At 35.6% G+C, this 20,505-nt stretch overlaps 1 protein-coding gene across 1 annotated transcript in view; it reads right to left on the reverse strand.

The window, feature by feature from the left end:
* LOC113074629 (NT-3 growth factor receptor) overlaps nucleotides 1–20,271 on the reverse strand; it is an 82,856-nt gene extending 62,585 nt beyond the window's left edge. The window contains exons 1-2 of the mRNA XM_026247457.1: nucleotides 20,201–20,271; nucleotides 17,020–17,091 (exon numbers count right to left, since the gene is read on the reverse strand). Of these exons, the coding sequence (XP_026103242.1) occupies nucleotides 17,020–17,091; nucleotides 20,201–20,229 (101 nt within the window). The 5' untranslated portion in view covers nucleotides 20,230–20,271. The remainder of the gene's footprint in view (nucleotides 1–17,019; nucleotides 17,092–20,200) is intronic.
* Between the last annotated feature and the right edge of the window lie 234 nt (nucleotides 20,272–20,505).

Consider the following 20,505-nt stretch of genomic DNA (forward strand, 5'->3'; position numbering starts at 1 on the left):
CTTTATTCAGTCAAATAACCTCAAGCTCTACTCTTCAGCACAATGGTAAATAGCTAAATCATGTCATACAGCAGAAACTCTTTTAAAATATGAAATGTACTGTAAGTGAATTTCTGTTTACTCCAAAAAAAATTAAAAATTAATTTGCACATTTACACACCTGATTTGGCCCTATGAAAAGCATGCTGGGAACTAAACAAGTAATTTCACTGTTCAAAAGTTTGGGGTAAGTAAGATTTTGCCATGATGCTGACATGGAAATAAATTACATTAAAAAAAAAAATATTAAAATAGAAAAGAGTTATTTTAATTTGCAATAATATTTCCACAATATTGCAGTTTTTTACTGTACTTTTGATCTAATAATAGCAGGCTTGGTGAGCATAAAAGACTTTCAAATAAATTCTAAATTATTTTTTTCAGTGTAGAATAGAAAACTCAAAGGCACCTTAACAAGTGCAAATTTCTCCCCCGCCATTACATATTTACAAGATAGTCATGATTTCCTAGGCAAGAAGTGAAGAAAAATCTTGATACATCCATGAGTGCTTGAGTCTAATACTTACAAAAACTATACATTTTAAAAGTGTACACAGGCTTAAATGAATATCACTCAAATATTAAAACCAAGTAAACCTTAATATTTAAACCTGTTCCACAAATACTAATTCAGTGAACACGTTCTGTCAAACACAACTTTAACGAAAGAGTTAACATGAGAGAGAGGTACTTTATGCAACAGGAAATCAGAGAGAGCCTCCATCACTGCCAAGAGGAGCTGAGAGAAAAGGAGCAGCTGCAGGGGCCGCTCAGCCAAATCAATAAAGAGAACTTGAGCAGTTCGCCGTCTACAAATTCAGTAGATGCAATGAAAGACTGCAGGTTTTAAAAGCCAACAAATTCAATACAAAGAGGTGGTCTGGGACTGGAAAATGGCTTTTAACTAACAAAGCCAGAGGCATGATATGTGGTAGGGAGCATTAAATAAATCTAGCGGCTATAAAGAAAGATGGACATCCATGATATGGAGAAAAAATAGAGCAGATGTCAGAGAACGGATCTCTAATTCAACTTCAATCATATTAAACATAAATATTGGTCAAAATGGAAATCTAATATGTTTTTATTAATGCATTTATTTATTTATTTTTTCAGTGCAAAATATGGTTTTAAATGGACCTTGGTCTGAAACCTTTCAGTAGATCTGTTCCTGTCTATCTCAAATATAGTAAATAATACATTTAAGGAAGCACTCAGAAGGAACATATAGCCCTTATCTTTCCCTAAAAGTAGAGAAGACTTTTACAGGTTTATCAGTGGAAAAAGATAATGTTTTATCATTTACAGAGCATCTGGCTCAATGATTTAAAGCTTCTGCTTTCATATAAAATAATCAGCAATGAAATGATTGCTGATATGTACAGTAGAGTTCAAAACATTTGGGTCAGTAAGATATTTTTACATGATACTTTTATTCAAGAAGGGAACGTAAAATTAATCAAAAGTGTCAGTAAAGAGTTTTATAATCTTACAAAACGTTTATTTTTCAAATAAATGCTGTTTTTTAACTTGCTATTCATCAGACAATTTTTGTCATCAAACAATTCTGAAAAAAAAATATGTATCACTGTTTTCACAAAAATAGTGTTTTGAAGAGAAGAGAAGAGAAGAGAAGAAAAGAAAAGAGAAATTTAAATGTTATTAAAGCTATTTTGAATAATATTGCACAATATTACTATTTTTCTATTTATTATATATTGTAACTCATCTTATTTGCGATACAGAATACTCAAATTGTGCAGCTTGATTATAAAGATCAGTCATACATGTTTTGCACAAGTGCATGATTAAATAGGAAGAATCTCACAAAATTACACTCAAGAAGAGACCCAAACCACATTAAGAAACAGAATATATAAGACTTGCAGATGGCCTCTTTTAACTTTGACCAGTAAGCAGCCACATAGCATTTTTTCCCCTAGAAATCTGCTCTTTCGAGAAGCACACAGCTGTGAGGTGGCTGGAGTGGTGGATGCATGTCTTATAAGAAGCTATTTTGACTAGACGACTGGCATATTCTCAGGGTCATTAGAAACTCTTATGAGTTTTATAACAAGCACTGCTGGCTGCCAAAGCCTGTCGCCATAGCAACAAGCTCTCTGATGCGGTCTGATGCATGGGGAGGGGCTTTGTTGCCGCTGTGTGCTTTAAAGTGTCAACACCCACAACACACACTCAAAAACACACACGCTTACACTCTGACGGAAGCCTTTGACCATTAGTCCGTTTTTATTTGAAACTCATAGTAATTCAAGCATTCAGTTTCTGCTTCGAGAGCTTCTGATGGAGTCTTATTAAAATGTGTTGCATAAGTCAATCTGTGTAATTGCACATCTTTGTGGGTGTTACTTAAAGGTGAAGCATGTGAAAGTGTTATTTTCAGTATCTCTGTAGTGCTATCAAAAAAACAGCCTGACATAACAACAAGGGATCATCAAATGACTCTTAATGTATGTGCGGTTTAAGATAATTTTATCTTAAATATTATAGATTGAATAGTTTATTAATTACATGTCGGCAAGGGATTGTTTACCTGCAGCCAATCTTTTACTAAATATTTTTCTTTAAAAGAAAGTTTGCTTTTCATTGTGGGGGTCCAAAATAGTTTGTTACCATCTTATCCAGAGTCTCTGCAAAGCCATACACATTGTGACAAAATCACAAAACAGTCTGAGCTGAAATATGCCGCATAAATGAATAAAGTGGGACTGAAATGATCAGGCACTGTTAAAAATAAGGTTCAGCTGCTCGTTTCTAACATTGGGATTGTTTAGAAGGATATGCAGAGTGACAGGTGCTACACACAGTTAGAAATAGCACAAGGTTTGGCAGACTTTTCTATATTTTTTGATTTGATGTTTAGGAATAACATCTCTATGCTTTCTGTTTTTAACTCACCATGTCCAGACCAGCCAAATGTCTGTACGAGCTGATCAGCTACTCCTTAATATAACGTAGAAACTAGAATTTTAAGCTGCTTTGCATCGTGAAAAGCGCTGTACAAATAAGCTTGAATTGAATTGAACTGAATTGTACAAAAAAACATCATGTAACTACACATGTGTTAATAGGAATAGTTCATACAAAAATTAAAACTCTAAGGTGCAGAGTTTGTTTCTTCACTGGAATATATTTGGAGAAATTTAGCATTACTTGATCACTAATGGGTCCTCTGCAGTGAATGGGTGCCGTCAGAAATGAGAGTCCAAACAACTGCTAAAAAAATTGCAATAACCCACAAGTAGTCCACACCACTCAAGTCAACCAATTGACATCTGAGTGAAGTGAAAAGCTGCACTTTTGCAAGGAACAAATCCATCGAGGAATTCTAACTTTAAACCGTCGTTTCTGGCCAAAATAACAAAAACAGGCCATACTCCATACTTCAGTTGAAAAAGTCCATTGCATATTTGTCCTCTATAAAATATATACATATTTAAATATAAACATATTTCTTTAGCACTGTTTTGGACTGCCTCACTAAATGGTGCTTGATCTGGGCATATTTCTTTCCTGATTCAGGCGAGATGCATTCTTCATTGGCGAAAGCAATATTTTGAACAGAGGACTTTTATTTTAGTTGGAAGGAATGGTTTGAAGTTAAAAATGTCTTGATGGATTTATTTCTTACAAACACTCAGCCCTTCACTTCACAATCTGTTAATTTATGGACTGGAGTGGTGTGGATTACTTGTGGGTTATTGTGATGTTTTTATCAGCTGTTTGGACTCTTATTTTGACGGCACCCATTCACTGCAGAGGATCCACTGGTGAGAATCCAATGTGTCAGTCGGACATCAGAAAGTTGTGCAAGTTAAATAAAATCAGTTTTGCAGTCTCCTTTCAATAAGCAGTGCTTCTGGGGAGGAACTTTTGAGTTGTGAAAGTCACAGTACATATCCATAGTACATCAAACTCATTTATCTCAGAAGATCAAGGAAAATGTGATTGCTCATCATCTGACCCCTTTAAGATAATGACAATCCTGTGAATTCAAAGCACTAGATCTCTATTCCTGTCTGCTGGACAGGAGATTTACAACAGTACAGCCTCTACACTGGTCTCATCTTCATTATTGCAACTCACTGTTGGCCGACGGCCCAGTATAAGCAATAAAATGTCTGCAGCACAGAATGCTGCAGCCCAGCTGATCCTAAACCAGGCCAGGTATTCATATGTATTTCCTCTGCTATGAACCCGCTATTGATGTCTGGATCAAGCTCCAAAGCCCAACAATGCAACTGCTCAGGTGATTTAGCCTAGTGGTTAAAATTGTACACTTTTTTATTTACTATAAAATGAAATGTGCTACATTTAGAATTTACATTTGTCGCAATGCATTCTGGGATTGCTTTATCCTGAATATTGTATCTATATATATATAGAGAGAGAGAGAGAGAGAGATTTTTAAAATTAGGTTTCTTAAGGCTGCATAATCTTGTCGCCTTCTATTTAGTATTTCTATATATATAATGGGTGCAATTTGTTGTCCAGTTTGATAGACCCCATTCTCAACATCCATTTGGGCTTTATTGCTATTAACATGTTTACTTTGTTATTGTGATAGAAGCATAATTTCTATTAATTTCCATTGTGAGATCCATCAATCAGTATCGTGTAATAATAATTCCCACCTTAACTAACACAGATGAAGCATTGAGTTAATAAGTACAATAGTAAATGGTTTATGTACATGCATTTGGGGTATTTTAAAAGAATAAAGTAGAAATGCTTAATTGGTGTAGTTTTTAGTTTCTATAAAAAGCTACACTTAATACATTTGCGTCCTGGTAAGCATTAAATTGATCATAAAGACTTAAACACGATTACAAATTTCAAACAAATGCTGTTCTTTTCTATTCATAAAAAAATCCTGAAAAAATGTATTACATCAAAAATATTGTTAAAAAAATATTGTTAAAATTGATGTTTCTTGAGCAGCAAATCAGCATATTAGAAGGATTTCTATAAGACCATGTGCTACTGAAGGTTGGAGTAATGCCTGATGAAAACAAATTTAACAAATGAATACTGTGGTTGGTAGACCACAGCAGCAATTTTCTCTAAAGAATCTAACACTTTTGCAAGTCTTCCCAGTTAAGAGAGTCTGCTAAACGCCTTCAGTGTAAATCTAAATGTTTTGGTGTTTTGTGCAGAGCCACCTGCATATTTCAGGAGCTGCTCTTTTAAAAGGTCATCTTTCATCACTGTGAAGAAAAATGTCAGTGCAAATTGAACAGGGTGGATGGTAGTTAATGACTATGGAAATAAATTAATTTGCCACCAGTTGTGCAGGAGTCACACAGAATTCATTGAATTTTTTTTTTAAGTTGCAGTCTAGGAAGGAGATACCAAAATAGTTATGTCTAAGAACATTTGCATTTTCCAATTCTGAACTCCCAAACGTCTGTGAAGGATATTTTTCTGTATGTTTCACAGAAAAGCTATGATCTCAGACTGTCACATAGTCATTTGATGGATACTGTACTTGCTGCAACACGCGCAAATTAACTATTCAAATGTAAAATCTAAAGAGTACCACTGTAATACCATGATCATGTGCTGTTGAGTATCAGGTAAATACCATGAGACATGAATACTGTATGTTAATCAACCACAGCTGGGAAACAAACTACACAGTCTTTTAAAAGCTCTGAGAACCACATTATCAGTCGAAAATACATGTAAGGATATACTTCCTCAATACGATTCAGAATAAAATGAGACTCATGTAACCTCGCACCAATCAGTGATATACAGAGGAGGTTTATGAATCATCATAATGTGCTCACAGGCATTCTGCTACTCGCTTCTGATGCAACTGTTTATGTGTGGGTCAGTGAGGGATTTCAATACGAGAGGCAGGCCAGTGATTCAGAGCTAATAACAGGAACCACACATCGTCACACGTGGAGTGGACTACTGTTTTTCTACAATTTGTTAAAGAAATTATGACATAAATACTTCAGTTACCAAAACACAAATAAAAATAAATAGAATGAAAAAAAAAAACTAACAGAAAACTGAACTGAAAATATTAAAAGTATAAAATTTTAAACATTAAAATATATATGTTTTTTATATATATATAAACAGTCAATATGTTAATACTAATATGCAATTAGTTAATAGAGAATAATTTTCCCTATTCTAAAGTGTTACAGAATTTCACTGAACACCAGTTTTATTTTAGAATTAATTATATAACATTTTATAGTTTTAGTAATATTTTTAATTACCTTTTTTTTTCAAATTCATATTAATGTCCCAGTCTTTTAAATATAAAGAGAGGGGGGTGGGGGGTGTACTGGGACATAAATTGAGCCCGATTCAATTCAACTTTGTGCTGCACACTTATAATGAAATTATTTTAATCATAAGAGATGCCCTGTGAATGTGAAGGAAGCTGTCAGCGTTATACAGTACATAGGCTACCTTTTACAGCTATGTACAATTACATCTTTTCCTTAACATAACATCTAGCAACCAATACAGCCACATGAAGCTCTGCACAGAGCTCCTCAAATCAATCAATCCATCACAGAAAGGTTACAGGCTGTGTAAACACACATTGAGTCATAAACGGAGTTAAGCTGTGCACATTTAAAGACTGGCTGAACATTTCTCTTTTTTCTTTAGAAAGATCCCTGGAATGACATGCTTGGGGAAAGAAATACCAACTGGGATCTTAATTGCTCAGCTCTGGTTCAAGGGCTGAGATGGAGTTCTGCCAGTGTCTGTTTTTGGCTTGACTAAAGCTAACTTTTAAGATCTGTGTTGTCAGAGATGCTGCTATGGTGCCACCCACCCTGTTCAGTTCCCTCTGCCTTTCTCTCTTTCTCTCTCCACGAGGCTGAGTCATGCTGCCGTCTATTATTCAGAACTGCAGATACCTGCTTTAAATTGAATGCACAGCTTGTGAGCCCTACAACGTTTGGCAATCCAATCGTCAGTGTATGTTGATCAGTAACAGTGGTGAAAGATCCCCTTTACTGTCTGTATCAATATAGGGTGAACAGCACTTCTTTCATGGCAAAACTTTGGAAAACTTGGCAGGTATCAAAGGAGTTTCAAAGACTTCACAGCGTTCTAAACCATGAAACATAAAAGTGTAATCTAACTAAAGTTAAAATATATGTTTCATTTTAAAATTGATTATTTTAGTTTAGTTCTAAAGCTACATAATATATATTATGTATATATATAAACGATAAAAGCTAATTCAAAATATTTATACTGTTAGTGAACAGTATTCAGAGATTTCCTTCTTTTCTCTAAAGCACAACATTTGGAGAGAAAAATAATCAGACAGGAATTATGTCACAAAATTCACAGTATTCTAAAGCATGAAACATTAAAGTGATGTCTAACTCAAATAAAATAATTTGTTTAAATTTAATGCGATGTCGCCTTTAATTTCAAATTGCTACAGATTTTTGTTGTTTGAAGCCAGTTCAGCCTGTATTACAACAAATGAACATGTTTTATATGTACTCTTTCATTCTTTCTTGTTTCTTGCTTTAATAAAGAAAAAATGGCAGTCAGTATTGGAATTGGCCAATTTGCTTGTAAAAATTCAGCAATCGGAATTAGCCATGAAAAATTGTGAACGGTGCATCCCCAGTTATCATAATGGCTCTCTAAACTCACTAATATTAAGACATTCAAAGAAAGTTTTCAACCCTTAAATGCAACAACAGGAACCACAATAGAAATATATTTTTTTTCCAGACACAAGTGGGTGCTGTTAACAGAATGTGTTATTTTCACGTCAACACACTCATGTTAATTACTGAGAAGTTGCATTGAAAGGCACGCAAGTTCAATAATAGTTTAAAAAGGCTCCATTAATGCCTTGTTCAGTGTAAATGCATTCCAGTTGCTCTTTGCTGTAGAAAAAGCCTTTTTAATAGACAGAAACAGTAATATGCACCGGTTTTGTATAAAATAACTGACTCATTTCATCAGTGTTTGCACGCTCTGTGGCACCAAAAAGAGGGAAAACAAAAAAGGTACTTTAAATGTAATATATTGCAGGTCTCTGAATTAGAAAACTGAGAGGATTGCATTGCACAAGATGCTCTGCCCCACAAATGGCTTTTCGAATACTGTCCCCTTTGATTGTCTGGCTTTGATGACGCTGGTTTTCAGTGATTGCACAATGAGGAGAGGAAATAGATTCATGAGATGGGACATCATGCTTTCAAGCATAATCCTGGAAGGAGATGCTTTAAAAGAGAGGAAATAAGCTCAGGTAGGGAACAAAAACACTTGGGACATGAAAGATCCACTGCTACTGCAGCCAGACCGAATCAAGCATCGCCTGTGTTTCAGTTCCTCCGGGTGGTCTCTGCACCCAGCAGGTGAAACTACCTCTCTGCTGTTTCCTTCAATAGCTCTCCTATTTCATTCATAAATCCATTTGGAGTCTCATCAGCTGTCAACAGTAGCGAAAGCACGGTCTATAAAAGTCACCTGTTCACTTTCCCAAAGGCCTACAAAGGAATCAACACTTTGCTAAACTGTGTTCTGCTTTTTCTAAGTTTCTTGGCAAATAGTTGTATCTTTTTTTAAGCATAAATTAAAATCCTGTAAGATTTATGCTTAATTAAGCATAAATTAAAATCCTGTAAGGTTCATGCTTAATGCAATTAATAAAAGAAAAGAAAATAATAATGCGAATGAGGTGCTTTCTAAAATACTTCCTTAAAATAGGTTGTAGTAACACAGTTTTAATATTCTCTACTAATTTTGTTGTTTAGATATTTGTAAAGAATTACAAGACAAATGTGCTTATTAGAAAAGATTTTCAGAGTCAGCAGCTTTAGAAAAAAATATTTATGACTATTGGGTGAATGTCACCTAATTAATATTTATGAGTCATGCTAACAAAAAACAAGAACTGGTACAGATCGATCTGGTATAGATCGATCCCACACTCTAGACTAAAAGCTTTCATTTTATATCATTGTATATCATTACATCTATTTTATTCCATCAAGGACACTTGATTAAATAAAAAATGATTAAATTGATGCTGAAAATTCAGCTTTACCATCACAGGAATGATTTTTGATCAAATAAATGCAGCCTTGGTAAGCAGAAGAGACTTCTTTAAAAATAAAAATAAAAAATAATAAAAAAGCTTATCGACCCCAAACTTTTAAACAGTGTTATACAGAATTTACTTAAACTCATTTCTACCATAGCTCACCCTGTACTGTTATACAGCCCAACCCTTAAATGCACCAATAAGGGCAAGGCTTGTCAGGACAGACACTATAGGGTCCTGTGAATGACAGAGGTGTGAGGGGCACTAATGAATGCCGCGCTGTCACTGTGCCCAGACCTGGCAGAATGCCGGCACCTCACAGCAGCTCAAAGCTGTCATCCACGCAGCCGCCGTGCCCTGGCACCTGGGCCCGCCACCTTCAGCTGCTCTGATGAGTTGAGAGACAGGGGCAGATGGCAATGTTGAACTGGCACAGGGTAACGCTGTTTGGAGCAAAGCTGCATGCCCCTGCAAAACTCAATCAGCGGGCTGCCTTGATCTGGTGGATTGGCTAGAGATTTGGTTTTCCTCACGTAATTGGACGCACTATATCAAAGAGATCAACCAGATCAACCAAGTGTGGAAAGAGATACTTAACAATATACTCCTATGCTCATCAAAGATGCTTATTTGATAAAAAAAAAAAAAAAAAAGTAATATTGTGAAATATTATTACAATTTAAAATAACTGTTTTCTATTTAAAAATATTTTAAAATTTAATTTATTCCTATGATGGCAAAGCTGAATTTTCAGCACCATTACTTCAGTCTTCAGTGTCACACTATCCTTCAGAAATCATTCTAATATGCCGATTTGCTGCTTAAGTAACATTTCTTATTATCAGTTGTTGAACACAGTTTGTGGCAATCATGATACTCGTTTTTTCAGGATTCTGTACAAAGTATACTTCCTATTCAAAGAAAAAAAAAATTCTTAAATAGATGTCAGTACAGCAATGCAAATTCACGTAGATAGAATATATGAGGACTGTAGAGAGCATGTCAATAATAAAAACAAACAAACCCAAAGTACATCCAAAGAGGATGTATGGCCACCCTAGGAATAATCACTGTAAATGATGGCTTCTCGTGACTTACTGTCTGGCCCAAAGAAAAAAAAAAAATCTAGAAGTCAGCTGTTGACTATAAAGGATGTACTGAATAGTGGTGGGATATGAAATGAAATCACACTGCCCACATAGTTTCCTGTTTTAGTTATTGGCATCATCTCTGCCAAGCTGACCGATATGGCAAGCAAAAAATAAAAAAAATTGTGAGACGACAATGCCAGAGTCCTACTGTCTGGAGGCCTAACCTGACAGGAGCGCTCTGGCCTGTTTGGCTTCTGTGGGTTTAAATTAGATCAGTCAGATACATCCACAGCGTGAGCATAACATTGTGCATGAAACCTGCGCTTGTACAGTACAGCATGCTACAAATGAATGTCCAACACTTTCAGTTTTAACTAAGCCATGCTATATGTGAAAATTCTTTCATTTTTATTATTTGATTACTGTTAGTTGTATAATTAAGGGGGAGGGGTGCAAATCAAAATTTTAAAGTGTAACCATTAAGTCCTCATGTCATAATGGTCCATGCATATTGCTTCAGCTCCACATTTAATATCAGTTTTAGATTTAACTTTATTACTCATTTTGTTCAAGAAAGTGAAATGATTCAGAAAGAATGAAGATGAATGCAGCTGCAGCCTGTAATTCGATAAAAGCATGATTGTTTCTTATACGAAGAGAACAGTTACCGCGGGAAAAAAAATCTAAAATGGAAATAAAAATGTAATTATATGTGCAAATTTGCAGCACTGAACCAGTCATGTAAACAGCTCAGCTCACTGCCTGAAACATCTCAGAAACCACTTGAATAAATGTCACTGTGAGTTCAGTTTTTGTTCACATTTTTCTTCAATTATGTTAAACAGGCCGCCCAACTGAGACTGAACAATGTACAATGAGTACACCAACAAACTTTTTTTTTATTGTCTCGGATGAAACGCATCCTCTTCTGTGCTGCAGACTCAACTATCAGCTGTTGTTGAGAAAGCCGGCTAAAACAAGATGAGCCCGACGGTGAGTGGACGGGGTGTGAATGGAAGACATATTCCCACAATCCCCTGGAGTTTGAGCCGACAGTGATGAGCTTGAGCTCGCAGCTGTGATAAAACATTTCAGACTGGAGTGAGTGACAGCGGCTCGGAGAGGCTGTCTTTACCTGTGTACACAGAGTGTCAGGACGAGCGCCCGTTACTGTCTGTCAAAATCCAACCTGCTGACTGAGCAAAGCATGTGAGCTGGGGTGAATCAATATTCCCTAATCTTATTTAAAAGACAGAAATCTCGTGGGGTGGGGTGTGGGGGGGTCAATTATATTATTTTTAGCCCGCAGAAACAACAATACATTTGACTTATGTATCATATATCTGCCATCTTGAAATTACAGCGACTCACTATAGATCATCTTTAGCCTCCACTGACAGATGCTTTCAGAAAATTATCATTTTTGGGTGAACAATTCCTAAAACCTGGATGCATGAGCAAAAGCAAATATTCATTAGAATAAATGAAAAGAAAATGTGTTCTGTTGCTGATTGACAACCAAATTTAAGTGCAAATCATGGCAGATGATTAGCTGGTGTCCCAACTGACACAGGCCAAACAGCTCTGCAGGACAAGCAAGGCAAGCCATCAGTAATAAAATACAGTATAAATCTAATCTCGAGCTAGTGATTCAATATTGGAAAGCTATTCTACAATGACACAGTAGAACATTTACTTTCTTTTCATGAAGTAGCACTACGTAAGATGTGCAAGATCCCAAGACATGCTGCCGTTTATCAGTAAATGATGAAGTACTTCTCAACGGATAATTTATTCATGGAATGAAACCCAGATGGGACATTTAACAAAAATGAAGTCAGACAACTCTTGACACATTTTCTATTTTTTCATTTAAAAAGGCACAGCATTCAATACAAGACAAACGAAAAACGTATGACATTAAAGTGCACCTCTTATGCCATTTTTAAGGTTCCTAGTGTTGTTTTGGGACTTGGGAGGCTCATACACCAGTTTTACATGCATGCAAAGTCAAAAAACACTTTTGTTTCTTAACAATCTACATTTAATTTCACTGCATATCTCAATGATTCATAAAACAAATTCGTACAAAGCAGTTAGAAGAAGTCTTTCTAAACCCCTCCTTTGCGTGAGCCTACTATGCTCTGATTGGCCCAGTACTTTGTTATAGAGAGAATGTATAGAGAGAAAGCATGGTATTGATTTTACCCTATAAATTCAAGCCCGAGTCCGATGATCAAACATTTAGTTGATCAACCAGACACTGATTCACACAATTCGTTTTTTCACAACGACTTCGGCTTCACAACTTTGCAGAATTGCAGTTTACACTCACAGACAGCTACATTATACACTGCATGCAAGGCAATATTCGAAATGGATTAATGTTAGATTTTTTTTTACAATGCAAAGATGCAAAGTGCCTTAACAATGTAAATTGAATCTTTAAAAATGTATTTCTGAAAAAAAAAATTAAAATAGATTTTTAAAAATGTATGGTGTTATAATAACGCCTTTAATGTTTTGAAACCACAAAGAGAGACGGAGTGCTTCCCAAGCCTATCCAAACGCAGTGTAACAAACGAAAGAGTGTAACATTCAACCTTTAGCAAAAGCAGCAATTAATTCAAGCAGAGGATCACGTTAGTGGACAGACCCCTCTATGTACCCAACCACAGCTATTAGCTTATCACCCGCAAAGGCTAAATGCTGTGTGTTCTGCATATCTTACGGGGATATTTGGAAAGCTTTCACAGCCTCTAAAATCTTCCTACTTAGCTACATCCAAATCTGTGGGTAGCTTACAGTCTGTTCACTGGCCATCTAATGCACATTTTGCACAAAAATTGCAAGTGAATTCTTATAGTCCGGCGGTGCACCAGTCACGTGAAACAAACAATGTTCACGGCCAATACAGTTTTCAGTCTTGAACTAATGATTGAGCTCTAAGTGTCCATTATAGGACAATATTATAATAGTCCATAATAGTGTTCCATGATAGCGCTTTATATCATTTACAGCTGTTGTGCATGAGAACATTTGAAAAATACACTGTAACATGCATGGACACTAACTGTAAATAAATGTAATCAGAAAAGACCATTTTACCACCACTGTTGTCTCGATGAACAATACATGCTGCATCTGCCAAATGGAATCTGACTAGTCTGACTAAAACATTTAGGGCCAAAAAAAAAGCCGTTGTCATTCTCTTGTGAGTCCACACAAGTGTCGTGATGGGGTAAAGTGATCTGTCAGAAGAAACAACATATCAGTAAGACCACAAAAACAAATCAGGCTTCACTGGGCAAAAGCTCTTAAGATCAGTGCAGGATCCCAGGGCTTTTATACTAAAAATACAACTTGAAAGTACTGATTTTGAGGTCATTTTATTTATAGTCACACATATAAAGCTTAATAAATAAATAAAAAGATTGTAATATAATACAGTTGTTCTAATTACCATTCATTGTTTTCAGCCTATTAGTAGTCTTTTCATAAAAAGCTATTAAATTATGAATAAAATTATACAAATGGCACAACATCCTTCTCAGACAGATCCTGTAATTTCTTTTTATGTCCACTAATGTATAATGTGCCTTTTTGAGTCTTGTACAAATCAAAATCTGGTAATGGGATTGAGCTTGGGGTATTTTTGGTTTTTCTTTGCTGTCCTTGGCAACCCAAACCCTTTTTTTGATTGGCTTTTAATATTCCATAAAGCATGTTATATTTAGAATATGTAAGTTAATCATCTAAGGCGGTTAATGCATCTGACTGTCCTATTATACGCATCTACATAACTGTTCTTTTTCTAACTTTATTTACTTGGTGTTTGTGCTGTTGGCTCTAGAGTGCTTTACACAACAGCATGTGCAATGCATGATAATTAGTTCAGCGACAGCTATGCACAGCCAGGGTATTAAATTCAAACTTAAAAAATTATTAAAATGCATGTTTACAGCTAGAGTGAAAGAAACTTGTGACTGAGAATAAATCAGATTCTGTGAATATATGCAATACAGCTTTCTAAATTCAGTTTGAATTTCCACATGAATGAAGCGCCAAAAAACACTTATTTAAATCATATTTCATGCATTATAAAAGCCAAAATAACAATATTTACAAAAAACTGTGTCCTGTACTACATAGCCATGCCGCTGCATCACAAATATGTATACTTCACATAACCCATAATTGTAAAAAGGACAGTATGTACTAGACCATAAGTAAAGTATGATGAAACGTCAAAAATGTGACCAACAAAAAGCATTTCCACTATTGTAATATTTCAATATGTCTAGCTGTATTTCACACATAACATCACTCAGCCCTACACTAAAGTCATTTTATTAGAAATATTCTTGTGCCGGTCTAAGTCATGTTAAAAATGAACACACGATATTTGATGTCAGAGGAGGGGGTTCGGTGAAGAAAGGAGAATCACGTAGAGGAGAAAGACTTAATGAGGGAGAGACTCTCCACCCTCCCAAGAGGATATGACCTTTCCTCCTTCCCTACAATGGGTCCTTCAAATTTATTAGGCTCCTGTTGATATGTGGGCTGTGGAGACACAACGTCTGGCCACCCAGTCTGTGCCCCGTCATTTAAACACAGGACGTTTAGGACGCATAAAAACAGAAAGGTTCATTTAAGTCCATGCGTGGAATCATCAAGCGGTTTTCTTTAGGGGGCTGGGGAATTAATTTTGATGGAAATGTGGTCGACATTAAAGAGTGTGCTATCAGTCAAACATAAAATGCATGCCAGAAATGTAAAATAATCTACTTATATATATATATATATATATATATATATATATATATATATATATATATATATATATATATATATACTTGTTATTGCAGATTTTTTTCTCGGGTGAATACCCCAAAATCAAAAGAGGAAATTGAGGTACTGGCAACTGCTTGAAAATGGTCTCAGTGAAAATCAGAAAACTAAATATAGAAGGAATAAATTAAAACAGGCGTAATTTTCTTTATGCAGAATATATCTCACTATGTAGTTTTTATTAAACCCTCTTAAAAATAAAGGTTCTTTGTTTGGCATTTATAATCCCATGAAGAACCTTTAACACCCAATGAACCTTTCCTTTGCACAAAAGTGGAAAAATATTAATTAGACTTATTATAGACTATTATTATTACCTCTATAGGCATATTATTATTATAGTCTTCAGACTAGAAAAATCAACTCTATCAGAGTCAAGGAAGTCTAACATCTCAGTAGTTGTACTGTACTTAACTTATTCCTTAATCAGTATGTTCTGTCTTTTGAAAATGCTGCCCGTTACTGAAAGTGATTTATTTCCATCGGTCATTCCAGCTTCAAAAGTGGCCACTTTAATCCTCTAAGAGCCACAATTGAATAAGACATAAGTAGTCATCATCTTTTTATTAAAGTTCCTGACTGTATTTCTTAATGAGCCCACAATTAGCCTGCCCATCTGCTCTGTCCGTGCCTCAAGTGAACACATGATATTTTACTTTCTAGCCCATATGTGCTTAGCCTGTTCACTTGCCTTTACCTGAGACCATTATTGCATACTCTAGAAAACCATGCATTCCTCTGGTTCTGAGACTATGACAGATATTAAAAGTCACAGACATTTTGCTTACTGGCATGAAAGGTAATAAAATTAGTAATAGGAGTTTTAAAATGATTTCTCCTCGCTATGGTAAAAAGACTGTCTATCCATTAGTTGTGCAAGGATTCAAAGAAAGGTCAGCCAACATGAAAAGTAAAAGCTATGGTTTCCAAAAGAGACCTATCTCCAAAAGGAACCTGCATTTCAGATGTAAAAAAAAAGTTATCAGCAGAAAATTGTTTAAAATAATTTAGCATTAAAATAAAAATTCACTTTGTCTATTTTCCACATGCATATTATTGATCTTATTGTGAACGATTCATCAATGCACATTTATTTTTTGACCTCACAATTTGTTTTTAGATTGTCAACTCGATCTTACAGTGAAACGACAGACTTGTCTCTGGTGATGTATTTTGGAGTTCTCCAATCATTTAGTAAACTTAAATCCCACTCTTTTCTTATAATAGACTGCAAGCTCCACATTCAACCAATCTGTCATCCAATCAACAACTGAGTGATAGAACCAAGTCCCTGCATGTTTTCCTTTTCGATAGTCCCTTTCATTGGAAATATGTCAAATACAAAAATGTTGCTACTTCCATTTGATTATAATATTAACTTGATTTACAACAGGTCACATGTTCCTTTAATAACATCATCTGTTCTTTCCAATCATGGAAAAAAAAACATTTTGTAGACAAAAATTTCACTAATAAATTGCTATTAAATTTCACTATTGATTACAAAGAAACAGCAAGTAACAAATTAAATTTAACTTGACAATAATCTTTGTTTTATTTACAACTTTGAAAAATATTTTTTACAATGTGTCTAACAAATAATTGGCCCAATTTGTATGGCTAGCTATTCTTTACTTTTTGATAGTTATGCCATTAAAACACTGAGTAAAATCTAATCAAGTTGATCTCTGATTGAAACTAATAAACGTAAGAACGTTTAAAAGTCATCCCAATGACTCGGATCTTTTGAATTGTTCACTGATTCACTCATTGACTCTTTCCATCCACTGCATCACTACACCAGCTACTATTTTCTAATATTACAATCTGAGCTACAATATATGCACTAAATGTAGCTTGCCCAACATTGTTTACAAGTGCATGGAAGCAAACAAGAATGATTCATTCAATTAAAAGACTCTTTCAGAGAACGACAAAAACACACTTGAAAGACATTTTACTCACATGTAGCGGAGGTGAGGGTTCTGCACAAATGCACGTGCCTGGATTGTCCGTAAACTGCAATTTATTATTGTCCTGGGAAAAATAAAAGAGAGAGAGAGAGAGACGACCACATGAAAATGCACAGTTCCTCTCAAAAACCTGTGAATGACAGGTGTCATTGGCTGGCCACAAATGACAAGCATCAATCCAGCAATGATGAGGGCAAATCAATTTCATAAGATGAGACTACCAACATTTATATTAGCCTCCACACAGCACAGTTCATCCGGTAATTTTGACTGAGGGACCTGTTGTTAGTCATTGCACCTGGCATTGGTGCGATCATTCAAATGTCGATCATTCAAACCTGAGGAAGCCAAACAGTTCATTAGAGCCTTGCAGTTTGATATACACCGTTTATGATGACAAACTGCAGAAGCAATCTCAGTTCACCATCTTTCCCATCTCTTCAGAGAGTGTCGTTACAATAATGGTATCATCAGGGTCCCCAATTTTACAGCACTGAGCCGCCAGCAGTAGCTGGAATGAATTGTGCATCCTAAAGACTCTGTGCACATTAATTGTAATGACTGCATCCTTTTCATTACAGGAATTTAATGCAAAAAGTGATTACACTCAGAACACCCTTATCCGGTGAACAGTAATCAGTACATAATTAGTTTTATTATTATGATGGCTCTATAGCTATAACTATTTCTAGGAATACAATTATCCATCTCTGTTATGTGGGAGATATAAGGAGGATGTTGGCCATGTTTATACCATTTCTCCACTTAACCATTCAGCTCTAAAAGCCTGAAAACAAATGCAAGGGGCCTTATTACGAAACCCTCCTGATGGTCCTTCACGTGGACACGCATGAACTTGTGGGGGTGGGATTACGAGTGTAGGCAGATATTTCATTCTGGCACTGCTGCAGTTGTGCTTCTGTATGTGCTGGTGAACTCCCTACGAGCAGGTCAGTGGTTCCTACCAGTGTTTGAACTCGAAAAGTTGGGCAAAAAAAATAAATAATAATAATAATTAAAAAAAAACATAGCACTTCAAATGTTGTTCAGGCCTTATGTACTTTGATTGCCTCAAGATCTATACAAGGTTAAAAGGCTAGTTTAGCCAAAAATAAAATTATGTCACCATTTACTTACACTCATGTCCTTCCAAAACAGCATGGTGTCTTTCTTCCGTCAAACACAAAAGAGATATTTTGGGTACAAACAGCATTTACAAACAATAAAATAAATAACATTTTGTGTTCTGCAGAAGAAATTAGGTTATACACGTTTGGAACCAGTAAATGGTAACATAATTATTCTATTTGCATTAACTATCACTTTAAGACTTGCATTAGATGGATGGACAACATAGATAGATAGGTGGATGGATAGACAGATAAATGGCAGACAGACAGAAAAACGGTTGGACTAACGGACGGACAAATTATTGGATGGAAGGACAGAGGGATGGATGGATGGAAGGACAGAGGGATGGATGGATGGAAGGATGGATGGATGGATGGCTGGATAGACAGATGGTTGGATGGATTAATAAATAGATAGATGACAAACTAACAGAGATAGATGAATGGAAAATACATGGTTAGACAGTTGGACGGATGAAAGTACAGATGAACAGATGGTTGTATGGGTGAATGGAGAGATCAATGGATGGATAAATAGACTGATGGACAGATGGATACATGGATGGATGGATGGTAGACAGTTGGATGGATAGATAGATAGATAGATAGATAGATAGATAGATAGATAGATAGATAGATAGATAGATAGATAGATAGATAGATAGATAGATAGATAGATAGATAGATAGATAGATAGTTGGAAGATGGATGGATGGATGGATGGATGGATGATAGACAGATGGATGGATGGATGGATGGATGGATGGATGATAGACACTTGGATGGATGGATGGATGGATGGATGGACATGCAGATAGATAGATAGATAGATAGATAGATAGATAGATAGATAGATAGATAGATAGATAGATAGATAGATAGATAGATAGATAGATAGATGCATTCATGTGTTTGGTTATGTAACGTTACTATCTGCAGTGTTTGTGCTTAAAAAACGATGTGAAGCGCAGAGCTCAACACATGCGGAAGTTAATGACCTTTAGTGGAACCTCAGAAGATCATTTAGAAGCCTGGAAAACTGTTTCCCAGGTGTGGGAAGGTACAGGAGAGCCACCGTTTGCAGAAGAGAGAGCTATGTTAATGAGAAAAATGCAAATTGGAAGCTGGGAATAGTTCACTTGGCTTCCTTACTGAGGGGTTAAGGAGAGTGGAGTGAGAAACTCTGTCTTGAGGATACGATGAAGAGAGGATGGGGTGAGAAAGATGGGAGAGCTTGACAGAGGTGAAAGCAAGCTCATAAGTGGGAGTGATGAAACTCTATGGGAGGTCTGGAATACGCAGCAGATGGTCCAGTCTTTTTCCTCACACTAGACCTTTCATCTATATAATTTTATATATGTACTTTTACTACATGAAAATATTTTTACCTATGTTTCACTGGTGTTAAAAAATGATTGTATTTTCTGAAATGAAGAACAGATGAGCAACTCGTTATTTTACTCAGTAACATTAGAATTCTCATGTTCTAATATTTCACAGTATTACTGCTTTTGATTGTATTTTTTGACCACCAGAGTATTTAAAAAATCTAAGAATTACATAAACCCTAATATCTATTATCTTCATATTAAAGATATTAAACCTTTCACAGAAAGAAAATACATTAATATCACAATTTAAATGTGCAAACCTACTGCACACTTTGTCATTTTTACCATAATTTTTTTCAAGTGTTACTTGGCCATACTGTCTAATCTAACCCAAGTGAAATCTCTTGGGTAAATGTCACTGGAGACTGTGTGAAATCAACTGTCAGACTGTGTGATATAGATCTCAGGTCTTTAGACACGATTGACAGCGTGGAATGTGTGATCAATCATCTCCCATTTTGACATCCCCATCGACAAACAGAACTGAAATTATATTGCACAAACACAAGCAAGCCCTTGAGCAAATGTCAGTAATGTTTCGCCCTGAGATTAGAGGAAGCGTTCAACAGCCCAAATCGTAGAGTGTGCACCAGGCTTTAGTTTAAAAACACAATACATCCACCAGTAAAGGACCCGTTCTTTTAATACTCACAGTCTCTGGAGTCCTGTGTACAGTTCCATGTCAACATCCTTAAGAATCTGCAATCCTGTCCAGTTCTCTATGTGTCTACAAAAGAAAGAGAGACATAATATTGAAAACAGAACCATTAGCACCAGTTTATTAAAGCAGGGGATATTTGTTTTTGAGTAACGACAGATAAGCTTTTAGAAAAATTGTTGGAAGCATTTATTGTCCACCAAGAAAAATTGCAGTCCGATTTCTTGGTAAAGTAATAAAATATCTCTCCTAAACAAGCCATGCATTTTGACATTATCATTTATTTCCGTAGTAAAAAC

This window comes from Carassius auratus, unplaced genomic scaffold (genome assembly GCF_003368295.1).
Source record: "Carassius auratus strain Wakin unplaced genomic scaffold, ASM336829v1 scaf_tig00015266, whole genome shotgun sequence".
Taxonomy (NCBI): Eukaryota; Metazoa; Chordata; class Actinopteri; order Cypriniformes; family Cyprinidae; genus Carassius; species Carassius auratus.